We start from the raw sequence: 20,587 nt of genomic DNA, 5'->3' as shown, positions 1-20,587 counted from the left end.
TTGTGACAAGGTAGGGGTGGTATACAGAAGATAGCCCTATTTGGTAAAAGACCAAGTTCATATTATGGCAATTACAGCTCAAATAAGCAAAGGGAAATAACAGTCCAACACTTTTCTAGTTACTACATGATTCCATGTGTTGGTTCATAGATTTGATGTCTTCACTATTATTCTACAACATAGAAAATAGTTTTAAAAAAACCTTGAATGAGTAGCTGTTCCATAACTTTTGACCGGTAGTGTATATATTTATAATTAAACTTTTTAGACATTTCAAGAGAGGCCTGTATAATGTTCAGACAATGAATAGTTTGGAAGAGCCCCATTTTATTTAATGAATACAGGAGGTACACATTCAAAAAGTAAAAGATGCACATCTGTCTGTACAAAGTCTGTACATCTCCTAGTCCCATGAGCCTTGGTAAATGACAACTGCCAAACTTGTTAAATCACATTAAAAGGTAGATCTTGTTCTATTTATACTACTTAATTACTAAAAACAAAAACAGTGCTTTATAAAACTCACAACAATCAATAGCTATCAAAAGCAGGTGGAAATGGCCAACCCTAGTAAAAAATAAAATAAGGACCTTCGTAGTGAATAGGGTGCCATTTCATTCACAGCCAGTGTACAGGTAGTGGACAGACTAGCATTGGAGTGGCTCATAGGTCAGTGTGATTCACTTCTTTCCAGGGGAGGGTGTAGTAGAGCCTGGATGGAGCTGCGTCTGCGCCTGGTCTTCCTGCAGACAGCACTAATGGAGTCCGGAGAGGTGTGGGGTAGCCAGGCCAGGCCAGAGGCCTCCAGGGTGCTGCTCTGGTTCCTCAGGCTGCGGCGGACAGACTGATGCCCCCTGTAGGGGAGAGGCCTTAGCACATCATCAATGTTGAACTCCTTCTGTGCCCAGGGGGGAAGGAGGGAGTCTGGGTAGGAGGTGGAGGCCTGTTCTATAACGTCACCCAGCTCCATTCCGGACCCATGGTTATCATTCTCCACTGCCTGTGGCCCATTTGGCTGGGAAGCCTGCTCCTCCTCTATGACTGAGCTGGCGTATATAGAGCTCCTTCTACCTCTGGAGCGGCCTGGGCCCTGAGCTGCTCCTCTCTGCCCGCCTTTGTTTGGACTCTGTTCTACATGGCTCACTGCCTTCTGCTCTGAGGGAGCCACTGTGGTGCTAACCTCATCTGGAGAAGGGCAGGGTGTAGTAGTATCAGTGTCTGCTCTAGCTGGACTATCCCCACTCCTACCTGCATCTGGAAGTGTGCCAGTGCATTGATCTGTATCTACAGGGTCTGAGGTACAGTGTGTATTAGGTTCACCCTCTCTGTTACCAGGTACTGTGTGCTTGGCTGGGCTGGACACTAAAACCTCTGGCTGGGTTGTTTCTGTTGGGTCTTGTTCTGTATCAAAGTTCTTTACCTGCTCCTCGGTCTCTTCACTCAGCCAGTTATCAACAGGAACACTGACCTTCCTGACCTTCCCTCTACCTACTCTAATAACACTCTGCCTTTTGGTTCTGGAGGTCTTTGTTGGACCTGACCATCTTCTCCAGATCTGTGCTGCTCTTCCAGTCCCAGAGCTGTCTGTGGTGGTGGAGCCTACAGGGCTCTGGCAGTCTACTGAAGGCCCATCAGAGGGCTCTGCAGCTGGGGTGGTGTCTTCTGGTGAGTCCTCACTGACCGGGGGGCAGAAGCAGCTTGACCACAGGGCTGCAGCTGTGACCACTGCGGTGACGGGGTCACTGTTAAAGTATTCTTCTAATAGGATGGAGTCTTCTTTGGCTGTGGCGGGAGGACAGACAACATGGGTTACTACTGAACATGAAACATGTTCCCAGAACGTTCATTAAATACCTAAAATAACCTATCATTTCCATCCTCAGAAGATTAATAAAAACCTACCAGGAAAACTTTTGGGGAACCATAGTAAAATGTTCTCAGAACCTCCCTGAAACCTGAAAAATGTACGTTCCCAGAACAGGCAAAATGTTAAAAAAGGGCGGCAGGTAGGCTAGCGGTTAAGAGCGTTGGGCCAGTAACCAAAAGGTCATTGGTTCCATTCCCTGAGCTGACTAGGTGAAAAATCTGTCGATGTGCCCTTCCTTGAGCAAGACACAAGCCTAATTGCTCCTGTAAGTTGCTCTGGACAAAAGCATGTACTAAATAACTAAAATGGAAAATGTACTATCTAGGGCTAGTAGCTACCAATACAGACTGTATCTGGACATGCACCTAGTCAGAGTGAATGGCCTATGAGAATGCATATACAATACACAGTAGTAGCATTTCTATTGACTGAACTTAGTATTGTATCTCAAGTGTCTGAGTCCGTGAGAGTAGTTGAATGTGCCTTGACTTGAGTGGTGTATCTAAGTCAGGTGTAGGAAACTAGATTAAACTGCAGCTGGTCAGGGGGCCAGAAAATAATTATAACACTTTACACTGCAAATTGACCACAATTAAGCCCAAAAAGAAATTGTGAAAATAACACCTGGAGACCTGTCCCAAAGCCACTCCTGCATTGTCTTAGGTGTGTGCTTGGGGTCATTGTCCTGTTGGAAGGTGAACCGTCACCCCAGTCTGAGGTCCTGAGCATTCTGGAGAAGGTTTTCATCAAGGACCTCTCTGTATTTTGCTACTTTCAGCTTTCCCTCAATCCTGACTAGACTCCCAGTCCCTGCCACTGAAAAACATACCCACAGCACTGCAAGGATGGTGCCAGGTTTCCACCAGACATGAAGCTTAGCAATCAGGCCAATGAGTTCAATCTTGGTTTCATCAGACCAGAGAATGTTGTTTCTCATAGTCAGAGTCCTTTAGGTACCTTTTGGCCAACTCCAAGCTGGCTGTCATGTGTCTTTTACTGAGGAGTGGCTACCGTCTGGCCACTCTACCATAAAGGCCTGATTGGTGGAGTGCTGCAGAGATGTGAGAACCTTCCAGAAGGACAACCATCGCCAGAGGAACTCGGGCAGAGTGACCATCGGGTTCTTCTACCATTTAAGAATGATGGAAGCCACTGTGTTCTTTGGGACCTTCAATGATAGACAATTTTTTGCTACACTTCACGAGATCTCCTCCAACACATTCCTGTCTCAGTGCTCTAGGGACAATTTCTGCAACCTCATGGCTTGTTTTTTTCTCTGACATGCACTGTCAACTGTGGGGCCTTTATATAGACAGGTGTGTGCCTTTCCAAATCATGTCCAATCAAATGAATTTACCACAGGTGGACTACAATCAAGTTGTAGAAACATCTCAAGGATGATCAATGGAAACGGGATGCACCTGAGCTCAATTTTGAGTCTTATAGCAGAAGGTCTGAATACTTATGAAAAAAAGGTATTTCTGTAATGAAATGTTTAACACAATACACACATTTTCAAAACCTGTTTTCGCTTTGTCATTATGGGGTATTGTGTGTAGGTTGAGGAAAACAATTAATTTCCTGAATTTAAGAATAAGGCTAACATAACAATGTGGACAAACGGAAGGGGTCTGAATACTTTCTGAATACTTTTCTACAAATCTCTATTTGTGGGAATACTTGGGAGCAGATTTTTTAAATTGTGATTTTAGTATTTTTAGGCCAACAATTAATGTGTTTTTTTTTACCAAAAACTTGGGGGGGGACCCTAAAAAATAAAACCGCCCGCGGGACGGTTGCCGACCCCTGATCTAAAGTGTCTTCATAAGTGATTGTAGTCCAAGGCCTGTTCGAATACTTCCTTGATGTATACTGTGAATCCAACAGTGGAAGCCTGGCTCTCACCAAACATGTTAGATCAATGATTAGTTCATGGAAGGAATGATTCTTCCTGGGTATTCGAACAGAGCCTAACAGCTGTGTGCTTACCTGTGGGTTTGCAGTTGTGGGGGTGTTGAGGAGAGTGGCTAAGGGAGGACAGGATCTCCGTGATGGGACTGAGGGTAGGGTTCTTGGATGCATAGTCTCTCTTCCCATACAGAGAACGGTCCACCGCCTTCTTCCCAAAGAAATGCTTTGCTGAGTTCTAGAGAAACACAAACACAGTGAACACCCAAGCTGGTTTGCCCCATTCTTACATCACTCCTTGTTTATGTTTTGATTATTCATTGTTTTACTGTCACCTCTGAGGAATGCAGTTATTACAAGTGGTAGAGCACGGCACTTGTAACGTCAGGGTAGTGGGTTCCATTCCCAGAACCACCCATACGTAAATTGTATACCAACATGACTAAGTCACTTTGTATAAAAGCTTATGTTAACTGGCATATACTACAGTGCATTCGGAAAGTATTCAGGCCCCTTGACTTATTCCACATTTTGTTACATTATAGCCTTATTTATTCTAAAATGGATGAAATAAAATGTTTTCCTTATCAATCTACACACAATAGCCCATAATGACAAAGTGAAAACAGGTTTTTAGACATTTTAGCAAATGTTTTATTTTATTTTTTACAAAAATACCTTATTTACATAAATGTTCAGACCCTTTGCTATGGAGACTCAAATTGAGCTCAGGTGCATCCTGTTTCAATTGATCATCCTTGATGTTTCTACAACTTGGAGTCCACCTGTAGTAAATTCAATTGATTGGACATGATTTGAAATGGCACACATCATCTATATAAGTTTCCACAGTTGACAGTGCATCAGAACAAAAACCAAGCCGTGAGGTTAAAGGAATTGCCCATAGAGCTCCAAGACAGGATTGTGTCGAGGCACAGATCTGAGGAAGGGCATCAAAAAATGTCTGCTGCATTGAAGGTCCCCAAGAACACAGTGGCCTCCATCATTCTTAAATTGAAGAAGTTTGGAACCACCAAGACTCTTCTTCCTAGAGCTGGCCGCCCAGTCAAACTGAGCAATCCAGGGAGAAGGGCCTTGCTTAGGGAGGTGACCAAGAACCTGTTTTAGTAAAATCAACTATGTGCATTGAGCTTGTCTGATGCCTCAAGAGGGCGACAGAGCAAGATAACTAGAAGAAAAAACCTTAACCCAACTACTCTCCTCCCGCTCCTGCTGGCTTTCGTAGGTTCTGACATTACTCTCCTGAAGTTGCCGGTAATAGGCTACACAAGGAGTCGGCAACCTTTCTCATGTAGAATACTATTTCTACCGATCTGCCTGCCAGTTATGTTACATATGCACATTTGTGAAAGTTTAATTGAATTTATAATAAAGCCTTTATATCTCAAAATCATTGTCATATGGTTAATAACAATTCTATCCAAATAAATTAAAATAAACCTAAAAAGTAACTTCTATTGCCATCTATGTAAGAACAACCTACATAAAGCCAACAAATAACATTGCGGCCTGCAGGTAGAAAATATCCAGATTAAAAATAAATATCCAATAAATCACATTGGCTACACATCTGCAACGAACTTGAAACATTGCATCAACTATTAACTTGGGTCAGGCCCAAAGCTTGCCTAGCGGACTTGCAACATTGTAGAAAATATTCTCGGCCCTCATTTTCCCATGCTCTGGACAGACACAGCTTTAGGCTATTTGCGCAAGGGATAAGAAGCAGTGCTTGACTTAGGCAGTAGCTCGCTGAGTACCGGCACCTCAAATGTTCTACTGCTTGAGCTCCTGTTCCTCTTATAGAATATTAGCTCAAAAGATTTGTGGAGCTCCTGCACCTAAATATAAACAGTACCCGCAGACAAAATAAGTACCGGAACCTATTTCAGTCCAAGTCAAGTACTGATAAGAAGCCTATTTTAATGACGTTTCCACTGGATCAGAGCATTACATTTTCCCCTTTCACGCCAAGTGGTTATTGAAAGAGAGAACTGGAAAGATTTTTCAAATACATTGAGGAACTATTGTCATTCTCAATGGATGTAAAAACAGACAGTTTGCTTGCTGTTTGAGGTGAAGAAAACATTACTTTGCGAATTTCCACAGGTTATTAGTAGTGATGCATTAAGCCAATCAGAAATACTATCAGATCCCCAAATGGGCACATTTTTATACCTACATTTGCACGCAGGCGGGGTAAACTACAGGCCTACCTCTATACGTGCACGTCCTTACTCAACATTGACAGGAGAGCTCCAAACAAAAGACAATGACTAAATTGACAGAACTAGTAAATGGAATGAAATAAACCAAAAGTTGTTTCTCACAAGTGTAGCATAGGTTATGCACTCTACAAACAACGTGTCCACTCCGACAATGAAAACAGGAAGACTGAAATAATAATATTGAATGCATTAAAAGAAATAACCATAAACATTGTAGATTAGAAATGATAGGAATTAACGGTAAATGTACAACTGGTGATATACAGTACCAAGAAACACGAGCAATGGACATTAGACCGGTGGAAATCTGTACTTTGGTCTGACGAGTCCAAATGAGATTTTGGGTTCCAACCGCCGAGTCTTAGCGAGACGCAGAGTAAGTGAACAGATGATCTCTGCATGTGTGGTTCCCACCGTGAAGCATGGAGGTGGTGGTGACACTGATTTATTTAGAATTCAAGGCACACTTAACCAGCATGGCTACCACAGAATTCTGCAGCGGTTTGGGATGAGTTGGACCGCAGAGTGAAGGAAAAAGCAGCCAACAAGTGCTCAACATATGCAGGAATTCCTTCAAGACTGTTGGAAAAGCATTCCAGGTGATGCTGGTTGAGAGAATACCAAGAGTGTGCAAAGCTGTCATCAAGGCAAAGGGTGGCTACTTTGAAGAATCTCAAATATAACACTTTTTGGGTTGCTACATGATTCCATGTGTTATCTCATGGTTTTGATGTCTTCACTAATTATTCTACAATGTAGAAAATAGTACAAATAAGGAAACACTCTTGAATGAGTAGGTGTGTCCAAACCTTTTGATTGATATACACTAACAGTCAAATGCAAACAATTCACACAATGAAGTTGTAAAACAAGGAATATGCACAAATTGGCAAGAGAGCGCATTCTGGAGAGAGCAGTGCATTGTGCATCTGGGAGCCTGGTCAATCCCACGTCTGCATTGGCCATGCAGCATTTACGGTGATACGACCTCAGCAGAAGTCAAGCCATTCATACTTCTTGCGCTTCGCAGAGCTGTTGTCAAGGAAGTGAGTTTGTATTTATACAGGATGTACCACCCCCACCTACCGTCAACCAATCATGTCAATGCGGAGCTTTACAAAGCCCTCCGCATTGTTACAACATTTGGGAGGCACGTAGTGATGGGTACAGAGCTGGATTTAGCCTCTGCATGCTCTGCAATTTCGTCACACCCTCCATATGGAGCCTCCGACCACATTTTCGTATCGAGCAAAATTGGCTTTTAGTCTAGGCCTCCGCATTAGATTAGTTCACTGAGATGGGTGCAAATGTTACTGCTCGACTAAAACAAATCTCGGTCGACCAACAGCCAAACAATCGACTAATTGGGGTCATCCCTACCAGAAGGACAACCATCTCTGCAGCACTTCACCATTCAGGCCTTTATGGTAGAGTGGACAGACTGAAGCCACTCCTCAGTAAAAGGCACGCGACAGTCCGCCAAAAGGCACCTAAAGAAACAAGATTCTCTGGTCTGATGAAACCAAGATTGAACTCTCTGGCTTAAATGCCAAGAGTAAAGTCTGGAGGAAACCTGGCACCATCCCTATGGTGAGGCATGGTGGTGGCAGCATCATGCTGTGGGAATGTTTTTCAGTGGCAGGGACGTGGAGATTAGTCAGGATTGGGGAAAAGATGAAGGGAGCAAAGTACAGAGATCCTTGATGAAGTCCTGAGCACTCTGGAGCAGGTTCTGACTGGGGCAAACGTTAACCTTCCAACAGGACAACGACCCTAAGCACACAGCCAAGACAACGCAGGTTTAGCTTTGGGGCAAGTCTCAATGTCCTTGAGTGGCCCAGCCAGAGCCCAGCCTTAAACCTGATCAAACATCTCTGGAGAGACCTGAAAATAACTGTGCAGCGACGCTCCCCATCCAACCTGACAGAGCTTGAGAGGATCTGCAGACAAGAATGGGAGAAACTCCCCAAATACAGGTGTGCCAAGCTTGTAGCTTCATACCCAAATAGACTCAATGGTGTAATCACTGCCAAAAGATGCTTCAACAAAGTACTGAGTAAAGTGTCTCAATACTTATGTAAATGTGATCTGTTTTTTTGTAATACATAATAAAAACCTGTTTTTGCTTTGTCTTCATTCAGTATTGTGTGTAGATGACTTAATCTATTCTAGAATAAGGCTGCAACGTAACGAAATGTTGAAAAAGTCAAGGGGTCAGAAAACATTCAGAATGGACTGTATATATTATTATTATTATTATAACAATCCCAGTAGTTTCTTCTTTGGCCCCTCAAATGCTCATTCCCTTCCTTTCCAAAACTAAAGTAAATACCACAAGTACTCCAAACACCACTACCTTCTAAATTAAGTTTAATTCCCGCAGAAATTTTAATTAAGCAACCACCTAAATTCCTTGAGCATGAGAAAGGCAGATTGACCATGGCTTACAACGAGGCAAGTAGCTTTGTGTATGTAATACCTCCCAGAGGCTTAGCTCACTGTACTACCCACAGTGTGTAATATTATACATCTCTGTAGCGAGACTTATGAGTGATGAGCAGAGCCCAGACCGACCTTCATCCTCCCATAGGCAGACTTGGCAGCCGTACGAGACGACCTCTTCTTCACAGGCTCACTCTTCTCCTCTGGTTGCTGAAAGAACAGAGATAGATAAGAGAGATATGAAGAGATATACAGTTAGAGGTGGCATTAGGATGGGATCTATTTGGATACACTCACAAGCTCTTCCATTGAGATTAACCCTAGATCATCAGATTAAGATAATATTATTACCATCTCTGGACCAATATTATCTAATTGGTGTGTAAGTGGAGGGAATGAGGATATCCTGTTCAGTGAATGAGTGGTGCATTACCAGACCTTTCTCTTTCTGCTGCGAGAGCGGGCTGTGGCGGCTGGTTCTGGCTCCAGGGCAGGGTCAGGCACTGGGGCAGCATCTAAAGCAAACACACCTCCGCTTAAGCCTCTCATTTGACCTCACTGACACCCCTGTAAACACTAAACCAATGACTTGAGGCTGAGGTGCTGTTACATAAGGGGAGAGAGAGAAAGGTGGGTGGAATAGAATTTGAATTCTGACCATAAATCCCAAATGGCACCCTGTTCCCTATATAGCGCACCATTTAGGAAATAGGGTGTCATTTGAGACACACCACCAGTCTAAACTAGATACTAGTAACTAGATCTCACCTGGCATTTCCTCACAAACAGAGTCCTCCTCTTGAAAAGCTGAGGTCAGATCCAGAGGTCCAGTCTCCAGCTCTGAAAATACATACAGCAAGTGACAACAATGTGAAGTTTTACACAGAGCTTGACTAGAAACAGCTTCCTCTCAGCAATGATCACTGTTCAACAACCAACCTGCATTGTCCATCCATGAACTGTCAACATCTTCTTCCATTGAAGGGAAAGGGATCTGAGGGCACAGAGAATTACTGCATTATTTACATGGTCAATAACTAACCCACATGCTGGATTACCAGAAAGAACAATTCAATGATTGGTCGTACTCATTAGGGAACACTGTAGCAAAACGTTTGGCAAAGGAAAACAAGTGTTTCTTATTGGAAGTTCAGGTAGTCCCTTCCTGTTTCAGTAACTGTCTGCTTCCGTTTGGTCCCTAATGAATAAGCCCCTAGCCTCATCATTTTGGGACAGGTCAATCACTGTTTTGGTGATTGACAGGTACCTTTCCCTGAGTGTGGGTGCTCTCCTGTTCCCCACAGCAGGGTCCCATAGTGAGGGGTGGGGAGGCTCCAGTTAGAGAGGGGCTGCTGAAGTCCGGCCGGGCCAGGGTTAAGGGGGTCTTCAGCAGTGACCTCAGCTGGGACCCCCCGGCAGATGTTGGGGCGCGGACCGGGGTTCCCCCCTTCCGTAGAGGGGTGCTGGGGGGAAGGTTCTTGTCAAAGAGTTCAGGGGGCAGCAGGATCCCGAAACGCACCTGCTTCTTCATAGTAGAGTTAACGTTGCCACCATCAGCTTCATCTGAAGGACAAATAAATATTGTTTATTCATCAACATCACTTGACCATAACAGATTTATTCAACCTACTGCTTCTTATACAGAAACATTTTAGAGGGTGATGAATCATGACCAACAACAGCCTTTGCTGCTCTCAGAAACAAGCCTTTTCTTGCCTCAGTTTTTGCTTAGTCAATATTGTCTGTAGTATGCTTAACTTGCACTGGGCTTCAAAGCGTGATAAAGATGAAAGGATAGGATTCTCTATAACAACAGAGGAGAGTTTACCAGTGGGGTTCATCTCCAAAAGAGATGGCATGGCGAACAGCTGGGGCAGAGTTGTCCTGACGCGTCTTGAATGCAAAACCAGAGGTTGGCTGGGGCTGTGCAGTTCAAAAGAGCACTCCTGTGGGGTGAGAAGGAACCAAAGATAATGTTTGAGAGCCAGGCAGGAACCTGTTGTGAAAGTAGCAGTTGTGTTCGCTGCAGAACTGTGAGGGCTTCACAGAGAGGAAAGGAGGCTGTGGTGTTGTGTCCCAAATGGAACCCTATATAGTTCATTACATTCGACCAGGGCCCGGGCCATGGAACAAAGTTATATATATATTTTTTTACACCAGGTCAGTCGACACTACATAAGGAATAGGGTGCCATTTGGAACACATTTGGTGTGTATGTGTGTGTTTGTGTGGGGAAGAGGCTAGATGAAATTTTACCTGGTCCTCCTTGGTGGGAGTGCAGTGCTGCTGCATCATAGGAGAGGGCTGTGGCTTGCCCTGGGACACAGCATTAGTACCCAGGGCTGGTGACAGAGACACACTAGCAGGTTCTACATTGAGAGCTGGCTGATGGTCCTTGTCCTGGACAACTGCAACCTGAGGAGGTGATCATGATGGGTTAGTGGTTGTCAGGACATTGTGGTCACAATATAATGGTTCATAATAATTAATTGAGTTTATAAAGACTTTTCTTACCAGTTGCTCAACATGCACACGACAAAGTTGAAAAAAAGACACCAACACCAACTGAATGGTTTGCCAAGTTATATTAGTCATTTAACAGACAGAAATGTTTTGCCAGTGTGATGAGGTTACCTCCGTGTTCTGTTGCTGCTTGAGTATGGTGGCAGTGCGTTTGAGGACAGGAGTGGTGGCCTCCCTAATCTCCTCCACACACTCCCCCAGAGTGCGTGCTGTACAGCACCTCTTACTGGGTGGGGAAGTCAGAGAGGGATGCTGGCTCACTGGGGACATGTTCTCCTTCCCACCACTATCACAGCTCCACCCACCTGATAGTTAAGACAACACCCATCAACAACTATAGCCCAGAATAGAAAACTCTTAAAGAATATACTACAAGGGACAATCTGTAGTTTCTGGATGAGACATTTTTAGGAGCTCCAAAAACATAACACCAGAAAAATGCTGGTTTCTCCATGCTCTCACTGAAGTATAACGTATATATTCAAACTTTAAAAGGTGCTACACATAGGATTTGTGTTGTTGCATTGTAATTTCAGGAAACGTCCATAATACATATTCTGCTAATAGTTGAACGATTGTGTTTCACAGTATTACTTACCCACCAGTGTGGTGATTGAGAAAACAAGCAGTGAATAGTGTAGGGAATCATTGTACCACAAACTGAAATTGAGGGAACAGTGTAGAATTTTAGCAAGAAGGAAATTAAGAAACAGCTTTCCCAGTTCGACAACAAATTCTGCTCCTTCTGGAAAAATGAATAGGCAAATATCACAGCCAATCACAACACTGGCGCAATACTGTAGAACACTATAATTCCACTATTAGCGCCAGATACTGTATATTATGGACATTTTCTGAAATTACACTGCAAAAAATATCTTACAAATCCTGTGGGTAGCACCTTTAAACATTTTTGGGGGAAAAGTCCAACACAATCTGATAACTTTTAAATAGTATACTCAAGACAAAGCACCAGTTTCAGTTCACGTAATAATATGTGATTAATAACTGATTTATCCTTTTACATTGAAGCAGACTGACCACCAGACAGAACATCTCTTGTCTTGATGCATCCCCCCGTGTGATCTTCATTCTCCTCCACATTCATAATGCTCTGAAAGATGGCCATCTTCTGCTTTAGAGTAGAGGCGACTCTGGGAAAGAAGGGGATGGCTTGGGTATCCTACGAAGAGAGAGAAAAAAAGAAATGCACGGCGAACAGAAACGGCTTAAAATTTTATGTGATGCAATTGGTTCATTTTAAATGACAAATGCAGTGTAGCAAGAGACAGCTTATAGGCTTGTCATAAATGTAACTAAGACTATTATAGCTCCAACTCAGATGAACACAAACAGTCCTAGAGCAACTTTTATCTGCAGTGCACTAGTTAGTTAATTGCACAATCTTTGAGTATGAATGAATGAGCAAACTCATCTCACCTGTGGTGTTGTGGGGGGAGTTTTCATCCTTTGTTGGGCAATGTAGCGGATTAGGGAGTTGGTCTCTGGTGAACTCCGTACCCCAACATTGGACCTCCGCTTCACCTTCAGCTGAGCTAGGCGAGATTTTTCTGGGGAAAGACAATGCATGCACCATTCAATGGGACATTCTTGATTCAGAAAAACAAACAATTGTCTTGTGTCTTGACAAAGCAATGTCTAGACTTTGAACATATAGCTAGCTACATTGCCCAGATCAATGTGTTTAGGGTTATAATAATGAGTTAATTGCAGGGTAAAGTCGGAAAGAGCATTGGACCCAGTGGAATGATATCAACAGAGTCAACTCACTTCTTCTGTCTGAATTACCTTTGACGTTAGAAGATGGCGTGAAGCTTTGAGTGGAGATACCCAGTTGGGAGGGTGTGAGCAGGGTGAAATCCAAGGGTGATGTGATGTTGCTCATTGGAGAAAGACACGAGGCCTCCAGTAGAGTCAAGTTGTCCATTTTCAACTCTGAACTTAACGTTAGCTACTTTCAACAGAAAGGACTGGAAGCACCTTAAGTGGGGTCTGTCATCTAAACCAAGAAATCACTCAACTGTTGTCAATAACAGTTGATCAAATTGGGTCGATAATGCGTTCAATAAAGGCAATAAGGCTGACAAACAAGCAACGACTGATGATCACACAAAAGTTTAAACAAGTGCTAGCGAGGAAATATTATGCGACAGGCGTTTGTAGCTTGCAAGTTGACGCTATACATCCAACAAGTACATAGTAAAACGAAGTTAAAGCCATTTAACCCCTTTATAAACCAACTCTGACGTTAGCGTAATACAAGTTCACATTTACGTTACAAAATGGCTAGCTAACGTTAGTTTCTTGGCAAGCTAACTTTAACAATACATTCACTGAATCGACAAACATATTACCTAGCGAAACAGATCAGCAACCATAATAATAATAAGCTAAATGACTAGATAGCAACAACGAAACCGTTTTCCAGCTAACTAGCATGTTACAGCTGGCAAGCTAGTCTAGGTCCCTAGCGAAATGCACCACTCACAGTAGCCGTGGCACGAAATTCCTTCCGCGACTCGAATAAAGGCTAAAATCTTGTTGAACGTAAACATGTCCAACAAAATAACGTTTAACAAACGTAAAAGTCATTCAAAAACGTTTGCATTCAAACGTTTCAAAATACTGACATAATGCGAAGTTATGGACATTTGGGGACTATTTCGTATGTCTACAGAAGGATCTAATTTCATACGAACTCGCCAATGAATGTGAAAACACATGTCACGTGTCTCTACAATATCCAATGAATCACATTTGATTTAGTACTCTAAAATGTGTCCCTACGCATTCAAAATAAGTATGAACAGCTGAAGTATCCCAACGTATTCCCCGAAACAAATCAAAGCTAAAGAAACGTCCGAATGGTTCAGAAATACAGTGGTATTTTCATGCACTCTTCTTTGTATTGCAACTTAGTCTCACATAGCCTATATAATGCATCTAAAATGTCAAGAAATTGTGATGAAAACCAAATAGGAAAACAGTTGGATTGGTTAGATCAGTGGTTCCCAAACTTGTTATAGTCCCGTACCCCTTCAAACATTCAACTTCCAGCTGCGTACCCCCTCTAGCACCAGGGTCAGCGCACTCTCAATGTAAACCTGCCACACATGACACATTTATTAAACATAAGAATATGTGTCAGTTTTTGTCACAACCCGACTGGTGGGAAATGACAAGGAGCTCTTCTTGGGCCAGGGCACAAATAATGTAATAATAATAAATAAATAAATGTCTTTATTTAGCAATTTTACATATAAAACCTTATTTGTTCATCAAAAATTGTGAATAACTCACCACAGGTTATGAGAAGGGTGGTCTTGAAAGGATGCACATAACTCTGCAATGTTGGGTTGTATTGGAGAGAGTCTCAGTCTTAAATCATTTCCCTATCCAAAAATCTGGCAGTGGCTTCTGATTAAATCCAATTTTCACAGAACAGCTTGTTGCAATTTCGATGAGGCTCTCTTGTTCAGATATCTGTAAGTGGACTGGAGGTAGGGTATGAAAGGGATAACGAAGCCAGTTGTTTATGTCATCCATTTCGGGAAAGTACCTGCGTAATTGCGCACCCAGCTCACTCAGGTGCTTCACTATAGCACATTTGACATTGTCCGTAAGCTTGAGTTCATTTGCACACAAAAAATCATACAATGATGGAAATACCTGTGTGTTGTCCTTGTTAATGCAGACAGAAAAGAGGTCCAACTTCTTAATCATAGCCTCAATTTTGTCCCGCACATTGAATATAGTTGCGGAGAGTCCCTGTAATCCTAGATTCAGATCATTCACATAGATAGCCCAGTCGTGTGAGAAACTCGTCATCAGGCAAGCGGTCAGACAAGTGAAAATGATGGTCAGTAAAGAAAACTTTAAGCTCGCCTCTCAATTAAAAAACATGTCAATACTTTGCACCTTGATAACCAGCGCACTTCTGTATGTTGTAAAAGCATTACATGGTCGCTGCCCATATCATTGCATAATGCAGAAAATATACGAGAGTTCAGGGGCCTTGCTTTAAACATTTTTACTGTAGTGTCCAAAACGTCTTTCAAGCTGTCAGGCATTCCCTTGGCAGCAAGAGCCTCTCGGTGGATGCTGCAGTATACCCAAGTAGTGTCGGGAGCAACTGCTTGCATGCCACTATGTCTCTCTGTCATAGCTTTTGCGCCATTAGTACAGATACCAGCACATCTTGACCACCAAAGTCCATTTGATGTCACAAAGCTGTCCAGTACTTTAAAAATATCCTCTCATGTTGTCCTGGTTTCCAGTGGTTTGCAGAAGAGGAAGAGGATGTCTTCCTTAATTGACCCCATGTCTTACTACTCGGAAGTCGTCTTTATTTTCACTCAAAAAACTCCAGTGGCTTATTTTTCAAATTGTCATGTTTCGTTTCTAAATGTCTGCACAAGAGTGAAGGTGATTGGATGTTAATTATTTGACTAGGCTACCTGTATTTGACATTGTGTTGTTATTTCACTGAACACTAGATGGTTTAATTTTATTTCTGGCAGTGAAACGGGGCTAATCAGGTGAGAAAAAAAACTTGCCCAAATGTATTGCCCCATTGGAAAATATAAATGTACTGTTTGAAAATGTGAAGAAGAAAAAAGTGAGTACAAGACCGAGGACATCCAGGATTGTAGGAAGAAAGACTACAGAAAATCTGATGTACTGTTTTCTTCCTTCCACTCACTATCTCTCCCTCTGACCCTCCCTCTACAGCACATCCACCTCCTAATTCACATCTGCAGAGCAGTCTGCTTCCCTTCATGTCCTCTCAATTCAGTTTCAATTCAAGGGGCTTTATTGGCATGGGAAACATATGTTTACATTGCCAAAGCAAGTGAAATATATAATAAACTAAAGTGAAATAAACAATTAAAAATGAACAGTAAATATTACACTCACACAAGTTCCAAAATAATAAAGACATTTCAAATGTCATATTATGTCTATATACAGTGTTGTAGCGATGTGCTAATTAAGTTAAAGTTAAAGCACAAAAAGGAAAATAAATAAACATAAATATGGGTTGTATATACAATGTTGTTCGTTTTTCACTGGTTGCCCTTTTCTTGTGGCAATAGATCACAAATCTAGCTGCTGTGATGGCACACTGTGGTATTTCACCCAATAGATATGGTAGTTTATCAAAGTTTGATTTGTTTTAGAATTCTTTGTAGGTCTGTGTAATCTGAAGGAAAAATGTCTGTCTCTAATATGGTCAAACATTTGACAGGAGGTTAGGAAGTGCAGTTCAGTTTCCACCTCATTTTGTGGGCAGTGTGCACACAGCCTGTCTTCTATTCAGAGCCAGGTCTGCCTACGGTGACCTTTCTCAAGAGCAAGGCTATGCTCACTGAGTCTGTACATAGTCAAAGCCTTCCTTAATTTTGGGTCAGTCACAGTGGTAAATTATTCTGCCACTGTGTACTCTCTGTTTAGGGCCAAATAGTATTCCAGTTTTCTTTGTTTTTTTGTTATTTCTTTCCAATTTGTCAAGTAATTATCTTTTTGTTTTCTCATGATTTTTTGGGGTCTATTTGTGTTGCTGTCCTGGGGCTCTGTGGGGTCTTTTGTGTTTGTGAACAGAGCCCTAGGACCAGCTTTCTTAGGGGATTATTCTCCAGGTTCATCTTTCTGTAGGTGATGGCTTTTTTATGGAAGAATTTAACGTCTCTTTTCTGGATTTTGATAATTAGTGGGTATCGGCCTAATTCTGCTCTGCATGCATTATTTGGTGTTTTAAATTGTACACTTATTTTTGCAGAAATCTTATTTTTGCGGAGTCTCAATTTGGTGTTTGTCCCATTTTGTGAATTCTTGGTTAGTGAGCGAACCCCAGACCTCACAACTATAAAGTGCAATGGGTTCTATAACTGGGTGAGCGGACCCCAGACCTCACAACTATAAAGTGCAATGGGTTCTATAACTGGGTGAGCGGACCACAGACCTCACAACTATAAAGTGCAATGGGTTCTATAACTGGGTGAGCGGACCACAGACCTCACAACTATAAAGTGCAATGGGTTCTATAACTGGGTGAGCGGACCACAGACCTCACAACTATAAAGTGCAATGGGTTCTGTAACTGGGTGAGCGGACCCCAGACCTCACAACTATAAAGTGCAATGGGTTCTGTAACTGGGTGAGCGGACCCCAGACCTCACAACTATAAAGTGCAATGGGTTCTGTAACTGGGTGAGCGAACCCCAGACCTCACAACCATAAAGGGCAATGGGTTCTGTAACTGATTCAAGTATTTTTTATACAGATCCTAATTGGTATGTCAAATTTCATTGATGGCATAGAAGGCCCTTCTTGCCTTGTCTCTCAGATCGTTCACAGTTTTGTGGAAGTTACCTGTGGCGCTGATGTTTAGGCCGAGGTATGTATAGTTTTTTTGTGTGCTCTAGGGCATCGGTCTCTAGATGGAATTTGTATTTGTGGTGCTGACAACTGGACCTTTTTTGGAACACCATTATTTTTGTCTTACTGAGATTTACTGTCAGAGCCCATGTCTGACAGAATCTGTGCAGAAGATCTAGGTGTTGCTGTAGGCCCTTCTTGGTTGGTGACAGAAGCACCAGATCATCAGCAAACAGTAGACATTTGACTTTTCTAGGATGGTGAGGACGGGTGCTGCAGACTGTTCTAGTGCCCTTGCCAATTCGTATGTGCCCTTGCCAATATATATGTTGAAGAAGTTGGGGCTTAAGCTGCATCCCTGTCTCACCCCACGACCTTGTGAAAAGAAATGTGTGTTTTTTGCCAATTTTAAATGCACACTTGTTGTTTGTGTACATGGATTTTATAATGTTGTATGTGTTTCCCCCAACACCACTTTCCGTCAATTTATATAGCAGACCCTCATGCCAAGTTGAGTCAAAAGCTTTTTTGAAGTCAACAAAGCATGAGAAGACTTTGCCTTTGTTTTGTTTTGTATGTTTGTCAATTAGGGTGAGCAGGGTGAATACGTGGTCTGCCGTACAGTAATTTAGCAAAAAGCCAATTTTACATTTTCTCAGTACATTGTTTTCACTGAGGAAATGTTCAAGTCTGATGTTAATGATAATGCAGAGGATTTTCCCAAGGTTGCTGTTGACGCATATCCCACGGTAGTTATTGTGTTCAAATTTGTCTCCACTTTTGTAAATTGGGGTTATCAGTCCTTGGTTCCAAATATTGGGGAAGATGCCAGGGCTGAGATGATGTTAAAGAGTTTAAGTATAGCAAATTGGAATTTGTGGTCTGTATGTTTTATCATTTCATGTAGGATACCATCAACACCACAGGCTTTTTTGGGTTGAAGGGTTTGTATTTTGTCCTGTAGTAATTAGAGAATCCAGTGGGTTCTGGTAGTCTTTAAAAGCTGATGAATCTAAGATGTGTAATTGATCGTGTATATGTTTTTGCTGTTTGTTCTTTGTTATTTAGAAAAGTGGTTAATCCACACATCTCCATTTTGGATAGATAACTCTTTGTGTTGTTGTTTGTTTAGTGTATTAAACTTTTCCCACAAGTGGTTTGATTCTATGGATTCTTCAATTACATTGAGCTGATTTCTGGCGCGCTGTTCCTTCTTTTCCGTAGTGTATTTCTATATTGTTTTAGCGATAGTCTCAGGTTTTCTGGGTCTCTATGTTTTTGGTTGGATAGGTTTCTCATTTTCTTTCTTAGGGTTTTGCATTCTTCATCAAACCATTTGTCATTGTTTTTAGGTTTTCTTAGGTTGTCTGCTTGAAATTTTTAGATTTAATAGGGAAGCTGAAAGGTCAAATACACTTTTTAGGTTTTCTACTGTAAAGTTAACACCTTCACAATTGCAGTGAACTGTGTTGTCCAGGAAGTTGTCTAAAAGGGACTGAATTTGTTGTTGCCTAATTGTTTTTGGTAGGTTTCTACACTGCTATCCATCTATAGCATTTCTTAATATTGTGCAGTTCCTTTGGCTTTGATGCAACGTGATTGAGTATTGCTCTGTTCAGGTATACTGATAGTTTGCTGTGATCTGATATGGGTGATGGTGGGCTGACTGTGAATGCTCCGAGAGACTCTGGGTTGAGGTCAGTGATAAAGTAATCTACAGTACTACTGCCAAGGGATGAGCTGTAGGAGTACCTAGCATAGGAGTCTCCTTGAAGCCTACCATTGACTATGTACAGATCCAGCGTGCGACAGAGCTACAGGAGTTTTTGTTGGTTGTTTTGTGATAGTTGTGTCTAGAGGGGCATATTTAGAGGGAATACTGTCACCTCCAGGTAGGTGTTTGTCCCCATGTGTGCTGAGAGTGTCAGGTTCTTATCTGGTTCTGGCATTAAGGTCGCAACAGACTAGTACATGTCCCTGGGCCTGGAAATGGTTGATCTCCCCCTCTAGGTTGGAGAAGATGTCATCTGAGTCCCTTCCCTGTTTAACACCTAGTAGTTTGGTGGATGGGACTACCAGCTCTCTGTAACCTAGGGGGCAACCAGTTGGTCCATCTCCTCCATACCATGTTTCTTGTAGGATGACAATGTCTGTATTTTCAATTTTTTTGATGAAGTCTGTTCCTGTTCTTTAGGCCAAAGGCAGATAACCTCAGACCTTGTATATTCCAGGATGAGATAGTAAATGCTTTGTGTTCCATAGTGTCTAGTGTTGTTTTTGTGTGGACCATTACAGTAGGTGTGAGCAGAGCATGTTGAGCATCTGATACATACCTCTTAGGTCACGGGATGGTGTTTGGGCGGGTGTACTAGTGGGGGTTGGGCCTGTTGCTCTGCTCACGGCCTGGGCATATGTGCGGCTACCATGTTCTCTCTCTCTCTGTCTCTCTCTCTCACTTTATTTCTCTCTCTGTAGCCTGTGTGTGTCTGTGTGCGTGCATGTGAGTTGAGTTGAGTAAGAGCATGCATAGCCGTGGTTGGTGACCTATAAAGAGGAGATTAAAGCATTCTCTGTGGCCCAGCTGTGTACTCTGTGACGTCACACTCCCACCTCTCCCTCCCCACAGCTGGGTCTGTGGGTCTGGCACACTGAGAGCATGTGGCTTTGCTAGCACCAGGCATACGGGCAAGCAGCAGGCACAACGTCAACAGGGAAGAGGAGGCTGGATGAACGCTAGACATGGTAATGCAGGCCTTGAAACTGGAGAGAAAATAGGCCTGATAGAATAGAATTATAGGCCTTATACTGTATCAGGCCTAATAAAATAGAACCAGGCCTATTGGAATATAGTCTTGGCTCCCAGGCTTTGCTCAAGGTGAGTTGAAAAGCTCTGACAGAGGCTTAATAGAATATAATAATGACTCAACCTAATATCAGGCCTAATAGAATATTATATTGAGCCTAATAGAATAATAGAATGAATGACATGTTAGAATAATAGAATGAATGACAAAAAGGACTCCAAAAGCACAGGGCCAGTAGGCCTCATTTAAGATGTTAGGGTGGCAGGTAGCCCAGTGGTTAGGAGTGTTGGGCCAGTAGGCCTCATTTAAGATGTTAGGGTGGCAGGTAGCCCAGTGGTTAGGAGTGTTGGGCCAGTAGGCCTCATTTAAGATGTTAGGGTGGCAGGTAGCCCAGT

General features: G+C 42.5%; 1 protein-coding gene across 4 annotated transcripts; it reads right to left on the bottom strand.

The window, feature by feature from the left end:
- Positions 1-307: 307 nt before the first annotated feature.
- Positions 308-13,670, bottom strand: cdca2 (cell division cycle associated 2). Of its 4 annotated transcripts, none has more exons than XM_029678463.2 (14): positions 13,499-13,670; positions 12,781-13,009; positions 12,430-12,560; positions 12,031-12,172; positions 11,101-11,294; positions 10,723-10,881; positions 10,295-10,412; positions 9,734-10,029; positions 9,406-9,460; positions 9,235-9,306; positions 8,905-8,981; positions 8,599-8,676; positions 3,857-4,013; positions 308-1,782 (listed from the first exon to the last, which is right to left on the bottom strand). In XM_029678463.2, the coding sequence occupies exons 2-14, from the start codon at positions 12,935-12,937 to the stop codon at positions 671-673; spliced, it is 2,748 nt and encodes a 915-aa protein (XP_029534323.1). In that variant the 5' UTR covers positions 12,938-13,009; positions 13,499-13,670; the 3' UTR covers positions 308-670. The 4 variants fall into 4 exon arrangements, with proteins under 4 accessions (XP_029534323.1, XP_029534322.1, XP_029534324.1 ...); XM_029678462.1 differs by lacking the exon at positions 13,499-13,670 and adding an exon at positions 13,365-13,486; XM_029678464.1 differs by lacking the exon at positions 13,499-13,670 and having other exon boundaries at positions 12,799-13,486.
- Between the last annotated feature and the right edge of the window lie 6,917 nt (positions 13,671-20,587).

Source organism: Oncorhynchus nerka, linkage group LG13, assembly GCF_034236695.1.
Source record: "Oncorhynchus nerka isolate Pitt River linkage group LG13, Oner_Uvic_2.0, whole genome shotgun sequence".
NCBI lineage: Eukaryota > Metazoa > Chordata > Actinopteri > Salmoniformes > Salmonidae > Oncorhynchus > Oncorhynchus nerka.
Note: the sequence above shows the minus strand (reverse complement) of the source record. Positions and strands in the feature narration are given on the sequence as shown.